Here is a 21,632-nt window from a genome sequence, read left to right on the forward strand (position 1 = left end):
CTACATTTGAATAAGGAGATGTTGCTTTCCTGTAAATGGAGCTATTTTCCAAATAAATAAACTTTTATGGCCAGAACCTAAGAGTCCCTTTTTTATCAAAAAGAAAGAAGAAAATTTTTTTAATATAATAAGAAAAAAAAAATCCATTGAAGTCTATCCTATGTGTTTTAAAGAAGGTGTGGTCATTAACACCACATACATATAGACATGTATGCAATGTGTTATACGTAAAGTGCCTTATTATTGCAGATATGAACAAGACATTTAAGTAAATGTCCCACAGCCTAACGCTTAATACTTCGCCTTTTTCTTTTTTTTTTTTTTTCTTTCTTACCCTTTCTGCTTTGTGACATAAAAATCAAATTAAAATTCATTTTGGTGCAATCTGCAAATCTGCTCAAGTTGTATAATCCATGTTTCTTTTTCCCCATTCGTTTTTTCTCAATATAGAACTAAAAAAGACACAAATTTCTAATTATCCTTAGCGTACTTTATTTCCATTTTTACCAAAAAGAACAAAGAACCTAGTCAAAACTGACACAGACTTTAGAACCTAATTTGAAAAGAAAAAAACCTTAGACAATTGAATATAATTGTCGTTTTTGGGGTTTTTTTTTTTCAAGAACCCTTTTGTCTCAGGTTAATTTTTTTTTTTTCTGTCGATTTTCTGTAATTTCTATTTTTAATGACATATAATAGTGACTTGCAAAAAAAAAAAAAAATTAAATAAATAAATAAAAAAAAAAAAACAGAATGCATTTATTATTAAAAATGTGGTAGCTATATCAAACCAAAGAAAACTGGTAGATAAACAGGTGATACGGTGTCGAGTTATCTTTTTTTTATGTTGCAAAAGTTCCATATTATTAGATAGAATGCGAAATGTAAAAAAAATGGAGAGACAGAAAACTAAATTTCCTCCATAATTTGAATATTACCACTCCATATTCTGTGAAGAATATGGAGTGGCAGAGTAGTGGAGTAGTGGAGTAGTGGAGTACGAGGAAAGCGGAGGAAGGAGAGGGGAGGAAGTAAAATACATTTTCTGCTGATTCAACAATTTTCGGAAGGAGTTAAGCACTTGGACATAACCTCTCATTCATGAAGAAAGAAAGAAAGGATGATGACTATTGTTTATTTTTCAGCAATACAAATTTGTTCAATTACTTTGACTATAAAATTTGTTTTTTTTCTTGAAAACTATTTTTCACTAATTATTCTTCTTGGAGAAAAAAGGGTTGAAAGCTTACAAATACAAGAACTTGATAGTTTTGCTAGGGAAAGATATGTTTGAATATTTTCCGGGTTTAGCAAATGTGTATGCCCCTCTTTGTTTTTTTTTTGACAAAGAAGACATATTCTATAGAAGAAGGGCCCTTTATTCTTTTTTTTTTTTTACCTTTGAAGAAAAAGTAGAATAGAAGTCGTGAGAGCTCACAATGTTGGCAAATAATAAACTTTTACCAAAGATAACTCATAACTCATAACTCATAGGTATTTAAAAGTTCCATGTTCATTTGAGTAGTGTCCTCATTTTTATTGTGTTTCTTTTGTTACTTTTTCAGGCAAGGAAAAGTTAAGAGAAAACACTCTCAAGAGGAGAAACCTATGGGCTTGATGGATTAATTACTTTATACTAAAGCATTGACATGTATGAAGTAGGTACAACAAAAATAAGCGCGCCATAGTGTAATTTTTTTTTTGGAAGTTATGAACATTGGCTTGTTGACATTAATGCTACCTCAAAAGTTGAAAAACTAATTAAGAGGAAAAAAATAGAAAGAAAAAAAATGAGAACCTTAAAAACTCTTTGGTTATCCTTTGGTTGGTTGACCCCGACTTTTCTCCAAACCAGTATATATCTATTATTATACCTGAATATTGTCAAATAATAAAAAAATTCTTTATTAAGGATTACACCAATTACTAATGATTGAAGAAATAGAAGAATTGAAGTAGCATTGAAGTTTGAAAGAGCCAAATCTCTTTTTCAATGAAGTAAAAACCTGTAGTGAAAAATCGATTCTCTCTCAAAAGAACTATTGAAATAAATGAAAAAAGAAAAACAAGTAACCAAAGTCACATGTGACTTTGAACGGATTGACAAAATGATGATTCTCTGGGCAACTTGTACCAGAAAGGGGGGGAGAGAATTTTAGAAAAATACAAGTTATGGGGTCATGGAAGACACTGGCCTATTTATTTGGATTGGGATAATCTTGTTATCTGCGATACATTACTAAAAATTATATGCTTAATAAACGTGAGAAAAATGGTACATAGCACAGATACCAGAAGAAGCAAAAAAAGAAGAAAGAGAACAAAGGAAAAAAAAAGAGCAAAACTCTGTTTTCAAGGTGCTTGATCTTCCAATCTGATGAAGAATAAAATACCGGGAGTCACCTTTTTGTAGCACCTCGATGATGAACACAATCAGTTGGTCATTGAGTCTTCCCGAAAGTCTCTATTTGCATTCTTAAAATGTTATCAGTGAAGAAATGAAAAGAAAAAAATTAAGCTTTTCTTAGGGTTTTTTTGTTTTACCTTTTGTTTAGTGACCAAATTAAAAACCTTTCTTCCCAATTAGATTAGAAGATCTCCGCACTTGGAATGGGATTAGCTATGGTTATTGTAAGGCATTACGGTTCTATACGTACCTCCAACTAAAGTCTCTTCCATGAAGTTTCTCTCTTTTCTGTCTGCACGACATTTCAGATTCAGGATGAAAAATTTAAATTTCAACTAAAAACTTACTTTTGAACCTTGCATAAGTAGGAAGTAATAGACCAGTGTGTCATATGCAAAGGTTAGAAGAAATGAGGGGACGGATCGATTAGTTGGATTTTCTCGGGTCAAATTATCAATATTACTGATGGTACATATAAACAATCACCATATATCAAAACCAGTGTAGCGGCTATGGAAAAACCGCATACACTAACCCTCTTATTTACTCATTTACTCATTCTACTTCAACCTTTTTTTGCACTCTTCCCATTTTGTCGTTCTTAAAGGTGCCTTTTGAATGGGGGAAGTAATACTTTCTTTGTTATATTGTTTAGATTATCAGGTAGATTGTAGTGGCTTATTATTGAAATACAATATAAACCCTGGTGATGAAAAAAATGATTTGCATCGTCTTTAAGGTTCTAAAAAAACAAATAGACACATGGTAGTCCTCTTTTGCTCTACTACTACGTAGACATCGTATAGGACTGTACAAACACAGATGTCACAACAGGTAACCATCCAACTACATGCCCTGCATATATTGATGATATCAAAACCGTGTGCATTTTCCACAGATTGAGTATCTTGTTGTACAGGTTTATTGCTTATAAAGGAAAGTATGCAAGCGCTGCATACCAATTCGTTATCACGACGAGCTCTATTACGAAAGTTGTGTTGTAAGTACCTGATAATATTTTATCCGGACGTTGCTGTTGTTTCAATCCTCCTCGATGGTATTTTACCGATATGCCTTAGCAACAGTAAACCGGTTTTTCTTCTAGGGAAGGGCAGGGTGTCTAAAGTTCATACAATATGTGTGCGCAGGTAACACAAACCATGCGCTTGTAAAAAAAAAAAAACCAACCCACTTTTATCTAAGATAAAATTGTTTGTAGATCTCTCCTGTTTGTAGATCTCTCCTAGTTGTAGATCTCTCCTGGTGGTAGATCTCTCCTAGTTGTTCTTTTCTACTTCTCTTTTTTTGATGTAAATCTAGACTTTGCCAAAAATGAAACTTTGGAATGAAAAAAAGTCAGTATTCACTTTCCATTTGTACAACAGGAATAGTTCTTTCACTCTTCACCAATATGGGACCACAAGCAGTAACGTAAAATCAATTAATAATTAGTATATGAGCTTGAAACTGGGGTTTGTCCAGAGGTATTAGCATTGTTTTTCCCTTTATGGAAAAAAAATGGCCTGATAGCTTTCATTGCACAAAGAACCCTATTGACAAATTATCAAATTGCAAACACCCAAACGGAAGGTTCAAAAAAAGAAACAAAAATTATCTCTTCTCCTATTCTTAGCATCTAATTGCAATTAGCAGGCTTTTTTACGTAGGATGGAATCCCCCTTTCTATCCAAATGGGTCTACTCCTGTGATTATATTTCTTCCACAATGCTAATGCACTTGATTATGTTGAACAACTGCCATTTGGAAAGAAAAAGTATTTGAAAGGAAAAAAAAAAAAATATTCCTGTTTTTGTTAGTCTCAAATCGAGTTTTGGCCATCATCAGCACTGGAAACCTGGAACTGAAATTGAAGATGAAACTGAAACTGAAACTGGAATCAGGGTTGGAACAAAACTAGAACCGAAACCGAAAACTGAAAACTGAAACTGAAACCGAAACTGAAACCGAAACCGAAACTGAAAACTGAAGCTTTTCGTTTCATTCCTACTTGAAACAATTACAAAAAAATAAATAGATGAATGACATCACTCGGCCATCTTTGAAAATTTTGCAAAAACCCGATATCTCTTAAATATTGGTATTCTAGATTATGACGAGTTTTACCACCTTCATGAGGAAAGCGCAATAAAATACTTTGTTGTTAAATTTAGCAAATCTCTCAGGAGCTCAAGAAATTGATGAAAATGTAAAATTCCATCTCTTGAATATATCTCTATTTGGTAATCCTATTGATAAGGTGAAAAAACGTTGTTTTTTTTTTTGCGATTAAAACGGATAATTTGGAGACTTTGTATATCAGTTGATAAATCCGCTAATTTTGGCCAACATACCTGTTGAAACCTATCTCACACCTGACGAAACTACAAAGTTACAATCAAGATTTTTGATGAAGAAAAATCGTTCACTTCGAGATGAGAAAAAAAGGCTTTTTGGAAAAGGAAGAAAAAAAAAAAAAACCTTTTCAGCCAAATCAGGAGAGAAAGAAAAAAGAAAAATTTTTGAAATCTGTCATACTCTTCTTCTTCTTCTTTTTCTTCTTCTTCTTTTCTCTATACATATTAATACACTTTCGGAATACCAGCAAGACTGATCAAATTACTCCCATTCAGTTGAGCAAAAATGGCCGAAAGGAAATCAAAACCTCGAAAAAGAGAAGGAAAAGTGTGAGAGCTTTTTGTCCATTGTTAATAATCCAAAAAATTTTTAATGTTTTTTTCATTTCATATAAATTTTATTTGGTTCGCATGATGGACACATTTTTTTTCTTTCAAAAGAAAAGGACCTCGCACTTTGCTGAGGGCATTGACGTCACGGAAGCAATGAGCTTTTTGTTTCTGGGATGCCATGAGCTTTTATTTGATATGTATTATGGCCATGAGATTTGTATTGTGGCCATGAGCTTTTATGGCCATGAGCTTTTATTTTATTTGTATGGTCTTGATAATGCAATCTGAAAGACGTAATTCTCTCTTACCCTTGTGTTTTGATGCAACAACTCATATATCCTATAGAATAATGCTCTGCTATTTGAAAAATAATTAATCCACTTGAATCGCCTGAGGTTGCCCTGAGGTTGCCTGAGGGTTGGGTTTGTTGCTAGTCTCCAAATCAGCAAGGATGTGAACGAGTTGCATCCGTACCTCAATTGTTTTGTAATCTATTGTAATATTGGAGAAATTAACAATTGCAACTCTTGTGTCATGCAACTGGCTTAAACGGAATTGTTCTCAACGGAAATGCAACTGGCATCAACGGCTGAACCGGGGACAGGGCGCCAATTGAGACATGTAGTTGGGGTTGAGATGACAAATTGTTTATAAAATTCGGGCGTCCTTAGAGTAATTATTCTCCATTTTTTAAGCGCATCAAGACTACACTAAGCAAAGCGGATCAATACTACAATAAGCAAAGCGGATTTGTCCTCGTTAATTTGAATTGGAATATCCCTGGCACAAAGCAGCTCAAGTAAACGTACCAATGCAACGAATCGTAAACAGAATTCACTTACTCTTTCTCAAAAGATAATCTCAAATTTCACCAAAAAAAATATATACTACTCCATTAGCATTCATAGCAGTGCAGATTGCTTATCTAATAAAGGAAAGTTCTCTTCAATACATTTTTATACAACAATCTCTAGAGAAAAACAGAAACAATTCATTGGCCACTTTGCCAATCTGCTAATCAACCAAATATGTCAAAAAGTGGAAAATGCAAAAAAAAAAAAAAAACACGCGTTTTTCAGACTACTATGGTTATAGGGAAAAAAAAAATTTACTACATACAGTACCTTTTTTTTGACAGAACTAATTGTATATAAGAAAGGCTACTACTAACTAAAATAATGAGGTATAGCAGCATGAGTTAAAAATGAACTAAGCAAGTTTGAGGATTAAAGCTAATGGCTAATATTTGGTAAACGAATTTTGTATTTTGCTTTGTTGTTGTTTTACCTTAGAATTTCATTTTGTTTTGACTTGTACTTGTACTTGGATTTGGACTTGTACTTTGAACTTGAACTTGGTCTTTGAATTTGAACTTGGTCTTTGAACTTGAACTAGGTCTTTGAACTTAAACTAGTACTACTTACAACTTGGACTTTCAGCCTTGACTGCGAATATTCTTTGAAGTTGTAAAACTGACAAAAAAATTTTCTTTTTTTTTAGCCAGTATTTATTTTACTTGTTTTGTAAAAAAAGGCTAATTAGAGAAACCATATTCAGGCGGTTACCAATACCAAGAAGTAAAAGAGGTATTATCATAAATTTTTCCAATTCCTTTATAATTTTTTTTTTTTGGGGGGGGGGAAAGAATTATTTTAAAGTATACTGAGAAAAACCACAAGTGTGAAAAGTCAAACTTAAAACTGGGGTGCCATTTTTACGGGAGAGAGTCAGATTTAAAACTGAAAGAGCTAGTCCTTGAACCAGTGAAGGAGGAAGAACCATTCATTTTTTTTTACCAAAATAGACCAGCTTTCTTTCCCAGTTTTTCAATTATCCCTAATCTTATATTCATTTGGTCTTAGTTTTATTTTTATTATTTTTTTTCATTTCTTCATATGATCACTTCAGCATTTCAACAACCTCAACTGATGCATCTAAGGGGCGGCGGTTCATCATCCTTGAATTCGCCAATAAGGACATTAACTATTTCCAAACCAACGACAAAACACATAGAGAAAGTAATCAATGATTTTAGAGCAAATATCATTCTTGTTGTGAAATATCCGTTCCATGCAGAATCAGCAAACGAGTTGAGTGTTAAACTGGGAGACATTTTGAAATTGTTAGATAAACCAAACGACGGTTGGATTTTGGTTAAATTTGTTGACAAATTGCAAGCACCGGGGTTGATACCAGCTTTATATGTGGACATTGCCATTAATGATCCTGTCAACCCTATAACGTTGAACTGGTTACATTCAAAGGAAGACCTGAATATCATCGATGACCATAATTGGTTAAACTTGCAGTTTAACAAGATTGAGTCTAAATTCCAAACTATCAATAATAAAGCGTATCCCGTTTCAGCATCAATTCTGAATTTTTTTCTATATAAAGATAGGTACTGGTACAGATTGGATGTTGGATTTAGTGACAAGTCAAAATCTTATCTTTGTCGATATTATCAAGATTTTTACAACTTGCATATAAGTATGCTAGAGATGATTGAAAAAATTTGTCACAGTGATACTGCAGAATCTCTGGAGTTGAAATTGCCCAAGTTGCCCGAGCCTCTTCCAACAACACTTCAAAAATCAAACAATGATAGTGCAAGCGAGTGCAAAGACGAAAAATATGAAGTGAAAAGGGAGGAAGAGCAGCAAATATCTATTTTATTGAAGAGGTGCAATAGTTTAAACATTTATATTAACAAATTAATTTTAAACAAGTATTTCCAAACTTCAATTGAATTCATTGATTGGCTAGATTTGAGCTATAAAAATTTACCAGGTTATTTTATACCTAGAGATCAAGCAATCAAAATGGAGGAAGAAGAGAAAGAAAAGGAAGAGTATAATCGTAATGATGACTACTACAAGAAGAAGAAGAATAAGAAGACAGCCAGGCTAACAGAAGATGAAATAAATAATAAGATCCTTCCTGAGTCTGTTAATGTAGTGAAAAACTATAACGAAAATAGATTGAAACTACAACAAGAGAAGGAAGAAATGGAGAGGAAAAAACTTAAAGAGGTTAGAGCGAATCATAACTATCTGACTGGCGATTTACCGGCAAGGACAAGATCCAAAAATATCTACAATAATTATCAACAGGCTTCACGTGCTTTTGACAATACTGCTAGTTCAAGACAAACGTCTGAAATATTAGGAAATGGCTCAAGATCGCTTAGAAACTCTTTTAAATCCTCCTTGGCAGGTACAACAAAGCATACTAGTCTTGGTCAGGCTCTTCTCTACGAAAGGAAAGGTAGCACAAAGAGTTTATCCAATGCTAATTCTTCCCTGGCTAGTAACTCTTCGACGTCTCCAACAGAGTTTAAGTCTTTGGAAGAATTCGATGGTACGCCAAATACGTCCTCATTGAGCATTTCTTCTAATTCAACTCCAATAGTTCAGCAGTCTACTGCTTTCGCAATGACTCCACCTTTTACCGAGCAACAACAACAACAACTGCGACAACAACTGCTGCTGCCGCAAGCAGCTTCCAATCCCCCGTATCCAATTCAAAGTAACGAGACTTCTCCTAAATATTCACCAGCATCAACAAATTCAACAATTATTTCCCCAAAGACGAGCTATAGTCCTCGACCCGGACTTACTCCAAGACTAACAATTCCTGAAACTTGTCCTCAGTCTCGGCCAAGTCCACTTCAATTACAGCCTCTTAATAATCTTCATCATCATTCACCATCTAAGATGTCTCCCTTAGGATTGAACCACCAAATTTTTCCCATCAGTGGTTTCAGCAACCCTCAACTTCAACAATCTCCAATGATCAACACCATGTCGTCGCCATTTATTTCCTCCAATTCAAATTCCAATGCTCATCAATACATCAAGTGCAAAATCATGAATCATGACAACGAAATATTGGCAATCAAGTTCAATAAATCACAATTTAAAACTATTCAAGATATGAAAGTATTGATCAGGCAAAAGGTACCATATAACAAGTTATTTATCAAATTGCCTAATTTGAATAATTTTGAAAATATCGATGTTGTTAATTTTAACATTACCGAGTTTTTGAGATTCAATGATAAGGTTATGTTGAAAATAACATAGGAGAAAGAAAGGGCTGAGCATTGCTTGCTCAATTTTCTTTTAAACGAAAACGGTTTTTTGGAGTTTTTTTTTTTTTTTTTATTCAATTCATCACGAACTTAGGCATGCCATTTTTTCTTTTGTATCATTTTCGAAATAGACGGTCTTTCCTATTAGAAAATCGTTTAACAAGAGATATTTTTTTAATTACTTTGTTTTTATTTCATCTAATTAAATTGTTGATGTTTTGTTTTCTTTTTTTTAGCTTCTTCTTCAATTATTTCATTACGGTTTTATAGTTTATAATGTACTATATCCAAGTAACTATATCTAAGTAACTATATCTAAGTAACTATATCTAAGTAACTATATCTAAGTAATTATATCTAAGTAACTATATCTCTAATGAGCTTGGTTCTTGAAAAAGTATTTTTTTTTTGGGGGGGAGGGGGGAGGGGGGAGCAGGGGTAGCGATGGATGGTTAAAGAAGTGTTAAAAAGTATGAATGGTTGTTGAACTTGTTAAGGAATCTGTTGCAAGTGTGTTTGTTCAATCTTCGACAATTTCGCAGCCAAAAAAAAAAAAAAAAAAGGAGAAGAAATGAAATTTTGCGTCAGAAAGTAACAATGCAAAAAAAAACCACCTTATGTGTTTGCTTCATTTACTAAAATACAATAGACTCTCCTTTTTAGCAAGTACAGCTCGAATTACTTTTTTGAATCGTAAAACCGACGTAAGTGTTTTTGGCGTGGGTGTACCGTGAATATATTGTGAGTGCATGGTTAGCATTGGAGTTGAAGCCACACTGAGATAAGAATAACTGCAGAATTGAGATTTGCCGTTCGTAGCTTTTTTCATTATCAGTTCATTTTTTCCTCCCCAACTTTCCCATTGTTATTGTTATGTCAGGGCTCATATCAAATGGAAACTCAGGAGGTATTGATAACAATATGTCTCGCTAAGATATGCTACAAATTTCAATCGATTCTAGTGATTACTCCCCTTTCGCTTATAAAATACAATGCTACTACGAGGGTATAAAAACATGTCAATCCAATTGAACCCTTTCCATTGGTTTATTTGCAGCGGCAATATTTCTATATATCATCTATATGTAAAAAGTAGCATTCACAACAATTCTTTCTTTTTTTTTTTAGACCTTACTTGAATTTCTTACCGACCTTCTCTTCGCCAAAGCTGTTTTTCTCGGTTATAGGTGTCATTCTAGAAGGTTTCATACCAATGCAACTCATAAAAAGAAAGCGCCAAAAAACATAACAAACATGCTCTATTAATTATTTATTGAAAAATACACGACTAACCAAACCTTGGGATGGCAGCTTTGAACTGAGCACAAAAAAAAATTGAAAAAAAAAAAGATGCATAAGCGTAACTGTGTTTAATCAAGGGCTAATATTGGTGCATGAAAAGCGCATTTAGCGATGCAGCAGAGGTGTGCATAAAAGATTTTTCAGAGCCGTTTCGAACCTTGCAGTCTGCAGTTTTTATTTTCTTTTTTGCTTCCGTGAAAACGTCGTTTCTGATTTCAGAGAGCATAAATCAATCTACCAAGATAAAACGCAAGTCCCATTTAATAAGTAACAAATTGGAAAAAAAAAAAAAAGAAACAAATGATGAGCAAGGTTTGATGCGAAATCAAGCAAGTCCTGGCCCGTTTTTTTTTTTTGTGTGTGTGTTTCCATGCTGCAATATTTGCTTGTAACAGTGACTTATTGAGGGATGTACTTGATTTTTACCATTTTGCAGTTGAACTTGAAACCGTTAATGTAATATAAGCTACAGGGTATTAAGCGAACTGAGTTATTGTTACATCTTTTAGACTCACAGGTAGCTTACACGTGGTGTTGCACATTGGTAATTTGTCCCTAACTAGAAAGACATATTGATTTATTAATAGGTGCCATTGGAAATCATGTAGAAGGGATATTATTAGTATCTTCTTTTCCCTATACACATACACATACACACACACAAACAAACATATATATTCGAAAGCTAAGTGTAGAATTTTTCTCAATTTTTTTTTTTATGTACCACCCCTAGGAGTATAAGTGCACTTTTTGCAAAACGGGAAAGTCATTAAAGAGAATAAGGTTTCATAGCTTGTAACATCTTGAATAGATGCATTCTCTGAAGATGATCCAATACTTTTTTTTTACCGTGTCGTGCCTCGACAAGAGCTTCCTGAAACAGCGAACCTAGAGAAAACCTTGAGCAAAGTTGCAATTGAATCGAAAGATTAATATTTTTTTTTTTTACTCTTTGTTTGTTTTGGAAATATTATATTGCTAAGTTTTGGATAAACAAATTGTTTTTCTCTCTTCCATGAGTGGAGTAGTAAAATGAATCGAGCAGTAAATTAAGCAACATCCATCGCCACACAACATACAATAGTGTTTGCTCGTTGGAAGGGGCAAAAGTGCCAAATAGCGTTGATTGTATGACAACAATTAGACGTTTACAAAAAGAAAGGCGATTTTTGTTTCTTTTTTTAAAGTTTCTCCCCTCTCAAGACTTGTTGTCATTCCTCATCAGGATTTTCCAAAGTCAAAAATAATTAAGATTTCATCAATTATTTGAGTAACAACATTCGCTTGACACCTAAACCATCATAAAATCAGAATGAAATATTCCTTCCATTCAATGGTTTCCTTCTCTCTCTTTGTTCTCTTTTCTCTGTTTTCTTCTTTCTTCTCTGTCTTCTTCTCTCTTCTCTGTCTTCTTCTTTCTTCTCTGTTTTCTTCTTTCTTCTCTGTTTTCTTCTCTCTTTATTTTGTCATAGATGTCTCTGTTTGTCTTTTTTTGTTTCTAACAAATACCTTGGCAAATTATTATCTGGTTCTTGAAAATGATAATAGAAGACAAAAAAAAAAAAAAGATCGTTGTTATTAGAACTCAGAGATACTTTTTAATAGGGGGAGTAAATAAGGGAGAGGAGAAAGCAAAAAGGTACTGTTCAATAAACTTAACGGCTATTCCAAGTTTGATCTTGTCAAAACAATAACTAATCTCCAAAACACCACCGATTCAACATCATCAATGATTTAGATCTTTGAAAAATTACTACTACCACCACCACCACCACCACTACTACTTACAACTACAACTAAAACTCAAACAGGAGGCCGCCATGCGGCTACTGATTTTTTTAGATTTATATTCCTTGGCTGTAGTAAATGTACCACCCTTCAGCCCTTGCCCTTGCCCTTGCCCTTTGTCCTTTACTTTTCACCTTCACCCTTTGCCCTTTGTCCTTTGCTTTTCACCTTCGCCCTTTTTGCTCCCTTCTCTCGGCTATACCTAAGTTGCCACTCTCTCTCTCTCAGTTAGCTTTACTCCAAATTTAATAATTTCAGCGTCATAAACAAGAAAAAACTCATCCGATGCCGTATATTACATGCAGTACTGTGATGCTTATTTTGTTTTGTGCTATTGCAATAACTCTTGCATACTTCATCTTTTATTATTATTATTATTATTATTATTTTGTTTTGTATTATTAATAAATAATTAGTCCTACATGGTACATGATGTTGCATTAATTTGTTTGGGTTCCAATTCTCAATTTCAATTCTCTTGCATTCTTACACAGCGGAAGAACTTTTACAAGGTAAAAAGAAAGAGAGAGAGAAATGAAAAGTATTATAGGCCCCCCCCAAAAAAAAAAAAAAGAATGTTTGTCACTAAGTGAAAGAATTATATTGTGTGAATTTTAACAAGTTTAATTATCAAAAATCGAAACGATAAAAGAACAACAAAAAAGAAGGCACATTTTTATCAGATTTAACCAAACTGAGTACTTCTCTTCAAAATCGAAGACATTTATTAGATATTCCCATTAACCAGTAGCAGTAAAAACACCATACCGTAAGTTCAAAAAGGTCTACCAAAGTACTTGTCACCTTTATCCCCCTTTGCTGTTTCCTTTTGTTTTGTTTTTTTCCCATATTATTTTGATTTTTCGTTAACTATGTCCACTCGTTTACTTAGATCCAAACAATTCAAATCTGAAAAGAATTTGAAAAACATAGTTATTTCAGGACCATTGACCTCGTATGACCAAATACAATTAGCTAAAAGGATAAATGACAATATCAAGATTGAATCTAAACAAAAAACAACATCGCACAAGAGACAGATTATCTTGATTTCAAAGTACAAGTTTGAAGCGGCAAATGACCGTGAGCTATCTATAAAACCAAAGAAGCTTTACAAATTGTTGAACAAATTAGGTAACGGTTGGTTGGAAGTATGTGACTTGGAGGACTTTTCTAATGTGGGACTTGTACCTGCTTCGTATATGGAGATTGCCATGAACGATGTATTAGATCCTGTTACGTTGGAGTGGCTCCACTCTTATAATCGTAAGACACCGTCACAGTCACGCCATGCATCCAACAACAACAACAACAATAATAATAATAATAATAATAGTCATTATGATGATGATGATGTTGATGATGTTGATGAATATCCAATAGACTGCTTAATTGATGAGATTTACCAGGATTTGGACACTAAACAGATCTGGTATTGCATCAAAGTGCAGTACGAATCAAAAATCATTTATGCAGGAAAAACGTATCTTGAGTTTGCAACTTTTGATAAACAGGTACAAGAGGCTCATTGTCGAGATTTCGACATACCAAAACTACCAAAAACAGAAGATCCCAATCCCGCTAAACTCAACTCTACAATTATTAGCCACTTGAAAAAGCTTTGCACTGAGCTAAACACATATTTCAAGGAAATTATAGCTTTAACAACAACTTTACAAAATAGCCAAATCAAACTTCAATTGAATAATTTTATTACTTGTACCGACAAATTGCTTGAATCATTAGATGATGATACTCCATCATTAAACATTGCACGTCACCTATCGCTAAACTCAAAGTTAATTGATTCTACATCATCCTCGTTATACGTGCAACCACAGCAGTCTCTGTCTCGACCTCAACACCAAAGCAGATCCAATTTTACATACTCCAAAACCGAGCCACTACTACCAGTTCCCCAAAGCCCTCATGACAGTTATTCTACCACAAACTATTCTCCAAAGTCGACCACTGCTTTAGGAAGTATCAGCCCACCAGTTATATCACCATCAATTAAACGACAATCACACACTTTGAGAAGTAGAAACCTGAAACTTGCTGTTGAGCTTAACAAACATTCAGAGTTGTATAATTATTCCACAGAGCAATCATCCCCTGTTGTTACTAGCCAACTGTCTGATTCTGCTCGATCATCAGCTGTAAAATCAATTGTGACTTCTGAAAGCTCAAACACATTAATAAGCTACTCTTCATTGCTAGATGGGTATAACGAGCAATCTTTAGAGGAAGAAAAATTTGAGTTTAGTGATGAATCATTATGCAATAATGATGAGAAAGAGATCTCACCTGAAAGTTTTGACAACTTTTATTCTCAACCAAACTCAACACCAGCTTCATCATCAAGCAATGAGGTATTCCTTGAAGCTAAAGATAGTTCCCCATTAGATGAAAATTTGCAGCAAGCATTATCACAACAGCGCCTACACCCTTACCGCCATCAACTACTCCTGAACTCCAAGTCACTTCGACACAACTCTATACAAAGTGAAATGGAAAGTTGCTTTGACTTTAGTGACCATAACAATAACAACACCAACACCAACAACATCATCAATAATAATAATAATAATAACAATAATAACAATAATAATAGTAACAACGGCAGTGGTGGACAATTCTCCAGTCCTTCAACACCATCAACTCCAATGACACCAATGAATATGCACGAGGGAGTATTTGCGGGAGAGAAACCATCATTCGGCCGCGGTACTTTTATGGCATCACCAATCTCATCATCTCTTTCACCTTCACCTAGGACCGTGAAGTCACGAAGAAGCTCAAATTACTTTTCACCGCATTCTTCAGTTTTTTCGTTCAAAAATAATGTTCAATTGTCTTCAAATAATGCCGCGGTTACTAAAACATCATCTTCTTTGCCTACCATTACTTCGATATCTACACTAGATGAGATTGACGAGCTAGAGTCTGCTGTTCAACCATTGTCACTTAATTAGTCTTTAAAGAGAGAGAAAAGGGTGGATGGCTTGCAAAAAAAAAAAAAAAAAAAAAACAACAAATATATTATGCTTGATACTTTTGATGGCTTTTTCTTCTATGAATAGTTTTGTCAAGGTTATTAATTGTGGAACTGTTGTGTTAACATTGCATTGCAATAAAAATTACACTCTTTATCTCTATTTACAGATAGATACCACTTGAGAAAGTTTCACTTTGAAGCTTCGTGATTGTAGCCAACCACTAAAAATCCATTTGCTTCGAGTTCTGGTCTATTCTCTTGGAAAAGAAAAAAGAAAAAGAAAAAGAAAAAGAAAAAGAAAAAGAAAAAGAAAACTCGGTTGTACCTGATCTACACTTCCGATGTTGGTTGCTGTACCTCACCTACCCCTTTGTTGTGCCTGATTCGTACGTTTGTTGTAGTGATTGTAGTTCTAAAAGCTTCTTTGAGTTCTGTAAACGTTGTTATTGTATCTGCATGACACAACAAAGAGCGAGGTTTTAACAATAAAAGAAACTATTCCCCTCCTTTACCCCTTGAACTTATTTTTCTTTTCCCAAAAAGGATTAGAAGGCACAAGACATATTGAATATTAAATTAGGGGTGATTATATTGAAACAGTGCCAAACAGCCGCAACTTTGGCAAAGAACGTCTCTTCCCTCATCTTGTGCTCCATGTACACTTTCAGTTGTACTGTTACACACTTTACAGTTGTAAGAGAAAATGTTTTGTTTTAGTGTAACCAATTCTGAATCAAGATCTATTTACGATCTAAATGCCCGTTAATGCATATCACTGCCAACAACATATTTTTAAAAGAAAAGTTTCTCTGTACGAAAGCAACGATCTACGTAAATGTATGATAATGCAAAATAGAACGATTCGAAACCTTCCTTTCTCTCCCCTCTCTCACAGGGTATTAGCTTATCCTGGACGATTTTTTTTTTTATCTTTTTTGTTTTAAGAGAAAACATGTGAAAACAACAATAATAATAATATATAGAGATTCACATTAATAATCACTACCATTGAGCTTTTGTGTTTTTTGGGGCAACAAATTTAGCTGGCTAATAACCTAAATCTAGTTAAGTCATTGCAAATTTTAACTATTCAAAAAGTAGGTTATAACCATTAGTTTTCATTGTTTGATATGTAGAGTTCAAAGCATTGTTATAATGCAACTTTGATCAGACCACCCCTGTTTGATTGTTCCCACAGAGAGTAAGTAAACTTCTTACAACTTTAAAGGTGTGGAAGAAGAGTATGGAAACCTTAACTTGACAAAGGTAGGAGGAGTCTTTAATGTCCCCCCTCATTCTTCTTTTTTTTTTGCTTTTATTTTTATCTCCCCTCCTTCTGCTTCTACCAACTAATATAGAAGCATATGTCAATTAATGTAAAGAATTAAAACAATGCAAGAGAAACAATTAGGTTTCTTTTGCATATTGTGATAATGCATTTAGAAAAAAAAAAAATTACCGATAACAGAAAATATGTATGGGAAATGTATTCTCTTGCATAGAGATAGATACTAACAAACAAACCAAGCAGAAAACACGGCTAACACTCAATTCAAAGCGCAGAGAAGAATGAACAAATGCTGGTACCAATGAAAACATAAAAAAAAAATGTTTTTTTTTGTAAGAATTGATATTGCTACTAATGTTACTAATACAGACACTAAAAGCGTTATTTCAGCCTACACGTGAAGATAAATGTGCACTTTCTCTCAGTGTCAAGTTTTCTTTTCTTTTTGTTCTTTTTTTTTTTATTTATTTTTATTTTTGTCCACCAATGCTACCACTAAGTAACGTTCCTGAATTGCCTCCTGGTTGTGGTTATTATGGTGGTCGTCTTCCGTGGCTCTGGTTTTTTCTTCTCGAGTGGGGTTTAGCAGTTTGTTGTTGCACTTTGAAAAGTTTATAATAAATTTTCATTTCCAGAAAAGAACTCATTAGTTTTTATTTTTTAAGTTTCTTTTTTAGTTTCTTTTTTATTTTTTTTTTTAAATTTATTTTAAATAAGAAACTCATGGGGGGACGAAGAGGAGTAGACAGAGTAACGTGAAAGAAAAGCAATTCCTTTTGGTGTAAAGAGCAACTACCCTTCACACTTTGACTTTGAACTAAGTCTTATATTAAAAGGCCTAAGGGTTAAGATTAAATTGGGTATATAACTAAAACTATTTCAAATTCGACATCCGTTTTTTTTTTTTTTCTTTTACTCTGGCTTAAGCCTTCTTTTTATTCATATTCGCCCATAAACAGAATAATAGGCACTCACACAAACACTTATATACAGACACTCATACATACACGTTCCCCTCTAGAGCCTCATTCTTTACTTCTTGATATACCAATCCACCAATTGTTGCAAAAAAAAAAAAAAGAAAATCTGAAAAGTTAAGCATATCCCCCTTTTTATTCAATGCATATGTCCACCACTTTATCCAGCTCAAGACCAATTAGTCTTTATACTACGCCGCCATTACCTATAGACGATACTAATGACTCGTTAGAGACTGAAAATGACCGCAAATCTATACAAGTTCTGACAGTATCATTGGCCACACCAGTGAGCTCAATTTTCTCAAGTAGCGCATTCAAACAATCTCAAAATGGTATGAACAATAATAGCCAGCTTTTTTCAAGTCGACCGCAAAGCACTTTGTTAACACCAAAGTCACCAATTGATAAAACTATTGATCTATATAAGCCCCCGCCATCAAAGAAAGAGTTGGGTAACTCTAATGGGTATGATAGCAATCTGGCATCCCAATCTCCTACCTCGCCGCTGAGAAAGTTTTTAACATCATCACCTTCAAAATTGCTTAAACGATTATCAAGGAGAGTGAAAAGCAACTTCAACGTTAGCAGTAGCTCGGGAACTGCTTCAAATACGTCTTCATCACCAAAAAGTGCACTAACAATTCCAGAAACACCAAACTCACCTTCTAGTTTGAAAAGTCATGGTGAAGATGGAAGTCCTAAAACAAGAGTTAAGGTGTCAAGATGTCACCTCGATACTGCATTATCACCTACTCCGACAAACGACTCAATTAACCCGGCTATAAAACGGTTTAAGTGTCTTTCCCTCCAACCATCAGAAGTTAAAGAAGAGGAAGAAGAGGAAGAAGAGGAGGAGGAAGAAGAAGAAGAAGAGGAGAAGGAGAAGAAGAAGATGGAGGAGAAGGAGAAGGAGGGGGTAGTAAAGAGCGATTCCGCTAGTCACGCGACTGATACTTCCTTATTCACCGGTTATGCAGTAAATACACATTCTCCAACAAGAGGACAAGAAACTGTTGATATTGAAGGTCTTAAGACACCTCGAAATTCGTTTAACGAGATGTCGCTTCTGCAATTGCAATCTTTTGACCATCATTCGAAGAATGTAAATTTGAGAGGGTCTTCTTCTTCTTTACCAAGTCCCGCTATTCATTCAACTTCAAGTGGCGCGAGTGGATCACCTCCAGGACACGATGAAGTAGGTTTGAGCCCTATAGCATTATCATCCTCGAAAACGGGGTACCGTTACAGAGCAAGCAAAAGCAACAGATCAACACCATCTCCAATACAGTCCAAGTCCCCGAGAAAATCTCCGTATCACACTACAAAAACCACAACTGAAACAGAGATACTGCCGACCAACGAAGAAGATTCTATCCTAAGATTGAACATTTACCTAGAAGAAAATTTCAACACTTTCCAAAATGGAATAAAAGGAGAAACATACAATCTCGATCCAAGCAACTATTTAATTGCGTTGAAATTGCGCAAGGATAGATTACGCAATATCAATGAGTTGATCAATGTGATAATTTTTAAAATCATGACCAGAAAAAAACACGTTAACATTAATGACATCAAGTTGAGTATTTTTTTCAAAAACTCTAGATTGAGTCCTATTATTTTGAAAAAGAGTATTAGTGCTGATAATGCTTCTTTTAATGAGACTGGAAATACAAAGGAAGTGGTTTTCAATAACGATGAATTATTATTGGATTATGTTCAAATGAAGAAGAAATTGTACATTAGAGCTCAATTTTAAAAGTTTATGAAAAACAAGTGCCACTTTTGTTATTTCCCAGACCAAGAGATTTTATCCACGTTTTGAAGAGGTTTGTATTATATATTTATATTAGAAAAAGTATTTAGGTTTGTATTTTGATGTCTTTATTTCGTCCTCCTTCTGAAATCAGCACTTGAGCACCCGCCCTCCACTCGCCCTCCACACACACACACACACACACACACATGCACATACCCCCCCCCCCCTCTCTCTTTTCCCCCCGCTATGAGCCGATTTTAGCTCTTGAGAATGGTCCGTCAACATCCGCTTTCTCCACGTGCCCAGCCATATATTCATGTCACATCTCTATTTTCGAATGCAACATTTGGTAGCAACAACCTCTTACCCGAGTTTCCTTAAACTCTTCTCTCTAATTTTTTTTTTGTCCAATTTATATATTGAACCAAGTAGATGTTGGTGTTTTCAATCGTTTTCCACAGCATAGCATTACAGATAATGGTAACCGTGTAGACCTATTCTTGAGGTGTTAACCAACTTCACAAAATAACATCAAGAAAACTGTTCAATATACAAGGGCCTCCATTGAGAGAAAAAACTAAACAACAACAACAACAACTACAACATTTAGGCTACACATAATATATACATCTCGCATTTACCATGGCTGATATTTTCGATATGGATGGCTACGAGCAACTGCTTGGAAGTGGGTTTTCCAAATTGCAATTAAAATCAAATGATCTTTCCGCACAAGATAGCCCTTTAGTACAATTGAATTATAAATTGATAGACACTATAGACGAGAATGAAGGTGACGAGGAGTTTCTAAATGAAGCAGTCACAAGAGAGAGTTACAAAGAAGAGGGAAATACTTTAGAGTATCTCCCATCAAAAAGTATACCTATTCGTATCGATCAAACCCAATTGCAAGTGCCTGGATTGGGTATACCCCAGTTACATTCATACAATAGATCACGTCGGAAGTCTTCCATAGTTTCTTCTTATGAGATCAAAATTGGACAGGATGATTACATATCATCGAATAAATCACTAGGGAATAATACCGAGTCGATTTCTGCTTATAAACCTAAACTATCTGATTTCGAGCCGATAAAAGTGTTAGGTAAAGGTTCATATGGGAAAGTCTTGCTTGTTCGAGAAATACGCACGGGTAGGTTATTTGCACAGAAACAGTTGCTTAAAGCGTCAATAATCATTAATCAAGACAAAGAGGACAAACACAAAAGCGAAGAGGGAGATTCCTTCTCCCCCTCCTCCTCCTCCTCCTCCTCCTCTTCTTCTTCTTCCTTGAAACCACCAAAAATAGATGTCAAAAATTACCAAAGAACATTGAGTGAGAAACAAATTTTGGAAACTGTCAACCACCCAAATATAGTAAAGCTTTATTATGCTTTTCAAGATAACAATAAACTATACCTTATATTGGAATACTTACAAGGTGGTGAATTGTTTCATCATCTATCCATGGAGAAATTCATGAGCGAGCGAAAATCAGCATACTATTTAGCTCAATGCAGTTTGGCATTGCACTATTTGCATACTCGAGTTAAAGTGATTTATCGTGATTTGAAACCAGAAAATTGTATGTTGAACGCAAAGGGAAACTTGGTATTGACAGATTTCGGTTTGAGCAAAGTTGCTCCTGATGCATCCGACGATGAAGGACTGGGAAGCCGCAAATTGAACTCCATGACGGGCACAATACAATATATGGCACCTGAAGTCATCATGGGCCTAGAATATGACTATTCTGTGGATTGGTGGAGTTTAGGATGTGTCGCATTTGATTTGTTAACAGGCTCGCCTCCATTTCCTGGACTGAATGCAAATAAAGTTTTGACGAAAATTAAGAATTTCAAAAAGAATTTGAAATTCCCATTTTATTTGAGTACTGATGCAAAAGATCTACTTTGCAAGTTATTACAAGTGGATCCAGATAAGAGGTTCAATGTTGATAAAGAATGGGAAAAATTCAAGAGTCATAATTTCTTTAGATACGTGGATTGGAAGAAATTGGAAATGATAGATGATGACGGGGAAGGGGAAGATGGGGGGGATGCATTGTTGCCCCCGATTTTACCAATCATCACTGATCCTATTCTTGCCGAAAATTTTGATTCTGAATTTACCGAAATGGAATTCACTCCTCATCATCAGGTGAACTTCCTCTCTCAAAAGGAGACTTTCTACATGAAGGACTTTTCATATATCAATCCAAAGTTTTTGGATAGCTTACAATCAGGCGAACTGTAAGGCCAACTTTAGAGTAAACTCTCTCTCTCTATATATATATATATATATATATATATATATATATAGAGAGAGAG

General features: G+C 34.5%; 4 protein-coding genes across 4 annotated transcripts; all 4 read left to right on the top strand. All coding sequences in view use genetic code 12, as the record gives it.

The window, feature by feature from the left end:
* Positions 1–6,989: 6,989 nt before the first annotated feature.
* On the top strand, positions 6,990–9,179 carry KGF56_003146 (uncharacterized protein; the record flags this gene model as incomplete). Its single annotated transcript, XM_049324450.1, has 1 exon — positions 6,990–9,179. The coding sequence occupies one exon, from the start codon at positions 6,990–6,992 to the stop codon at positions 9,177–9,179; it is 2,190 nt and encodes a 729-aa protein (XP_049179855.1).
* A 3,970-nt stretch (positions 9,180–13,149) lies between these two features.
* On the top strand, positions 13,150–15,252 carry KGF56_003147 (uncharacterized protein; the record flags this gene model as incomplete). The annotated part of the gene is made up of 1 exon (XM_049324451.1): positions 13,150–15,252. One exon carries the CDS (start codon positions 13,150–13,152, stop codon positions 15,250–15,252), a length of 2,103 nt encoding a protein of 700 aa, XP_049179856.1.
* Positions 15,253–17,688: 2,436 nt separating this feature from the next.
* Positions 17,689–19,302, top strand: KGF56_003148 (uncharacterized protein; the record flags this gene model as incomplete). The annotated part of the gene is made up of 1 exon (XM_049324452.1): positions 17,689–19,302. One exon carries the CDS (start codon positions 17,689–17,691, stop codon positions 19,300–19,302), a length of 1,614 nt encoding a protein of 537 aa, XP_049179857.1.
* A 642-nt stretch (positions 19,303–19,944) lies between these two features.
* On the top strand, positions 19,945–21,558 carry KGF56_003149 (putative protein kinase; the record flags this gene model as incomplete). Its single annotated transcript, XM_049324453.1, has 1 exon — positions 19,945–21,558. The coding sequence occupies one exon, from the start codon at positions 19,945–19,947 to the stop codon at positions 21,556–21,558; it is 1,614 nt and encodes a 537-aa protein (XP_049179858.1).
* Positions 21,559–21,632: the final 74 nt, after the last annotated feature.

The sequence above is a fragment of the Candida oxycetoniae genome (assembly GCF_023343755.2).
Source record: "Candida oxycetoniae strain CBS 10844 chromosome Unknown scaffold21, whole genome shotgun sequence".
Taxonomy (NCBI): domain Eukaryota; kingdom Fungi; phylum Ascomycota; class Pichiomycetes; order Serinales; family Debaryomycetaceae; genus Lodderomyces; species Lodderomyces oxycetoniae.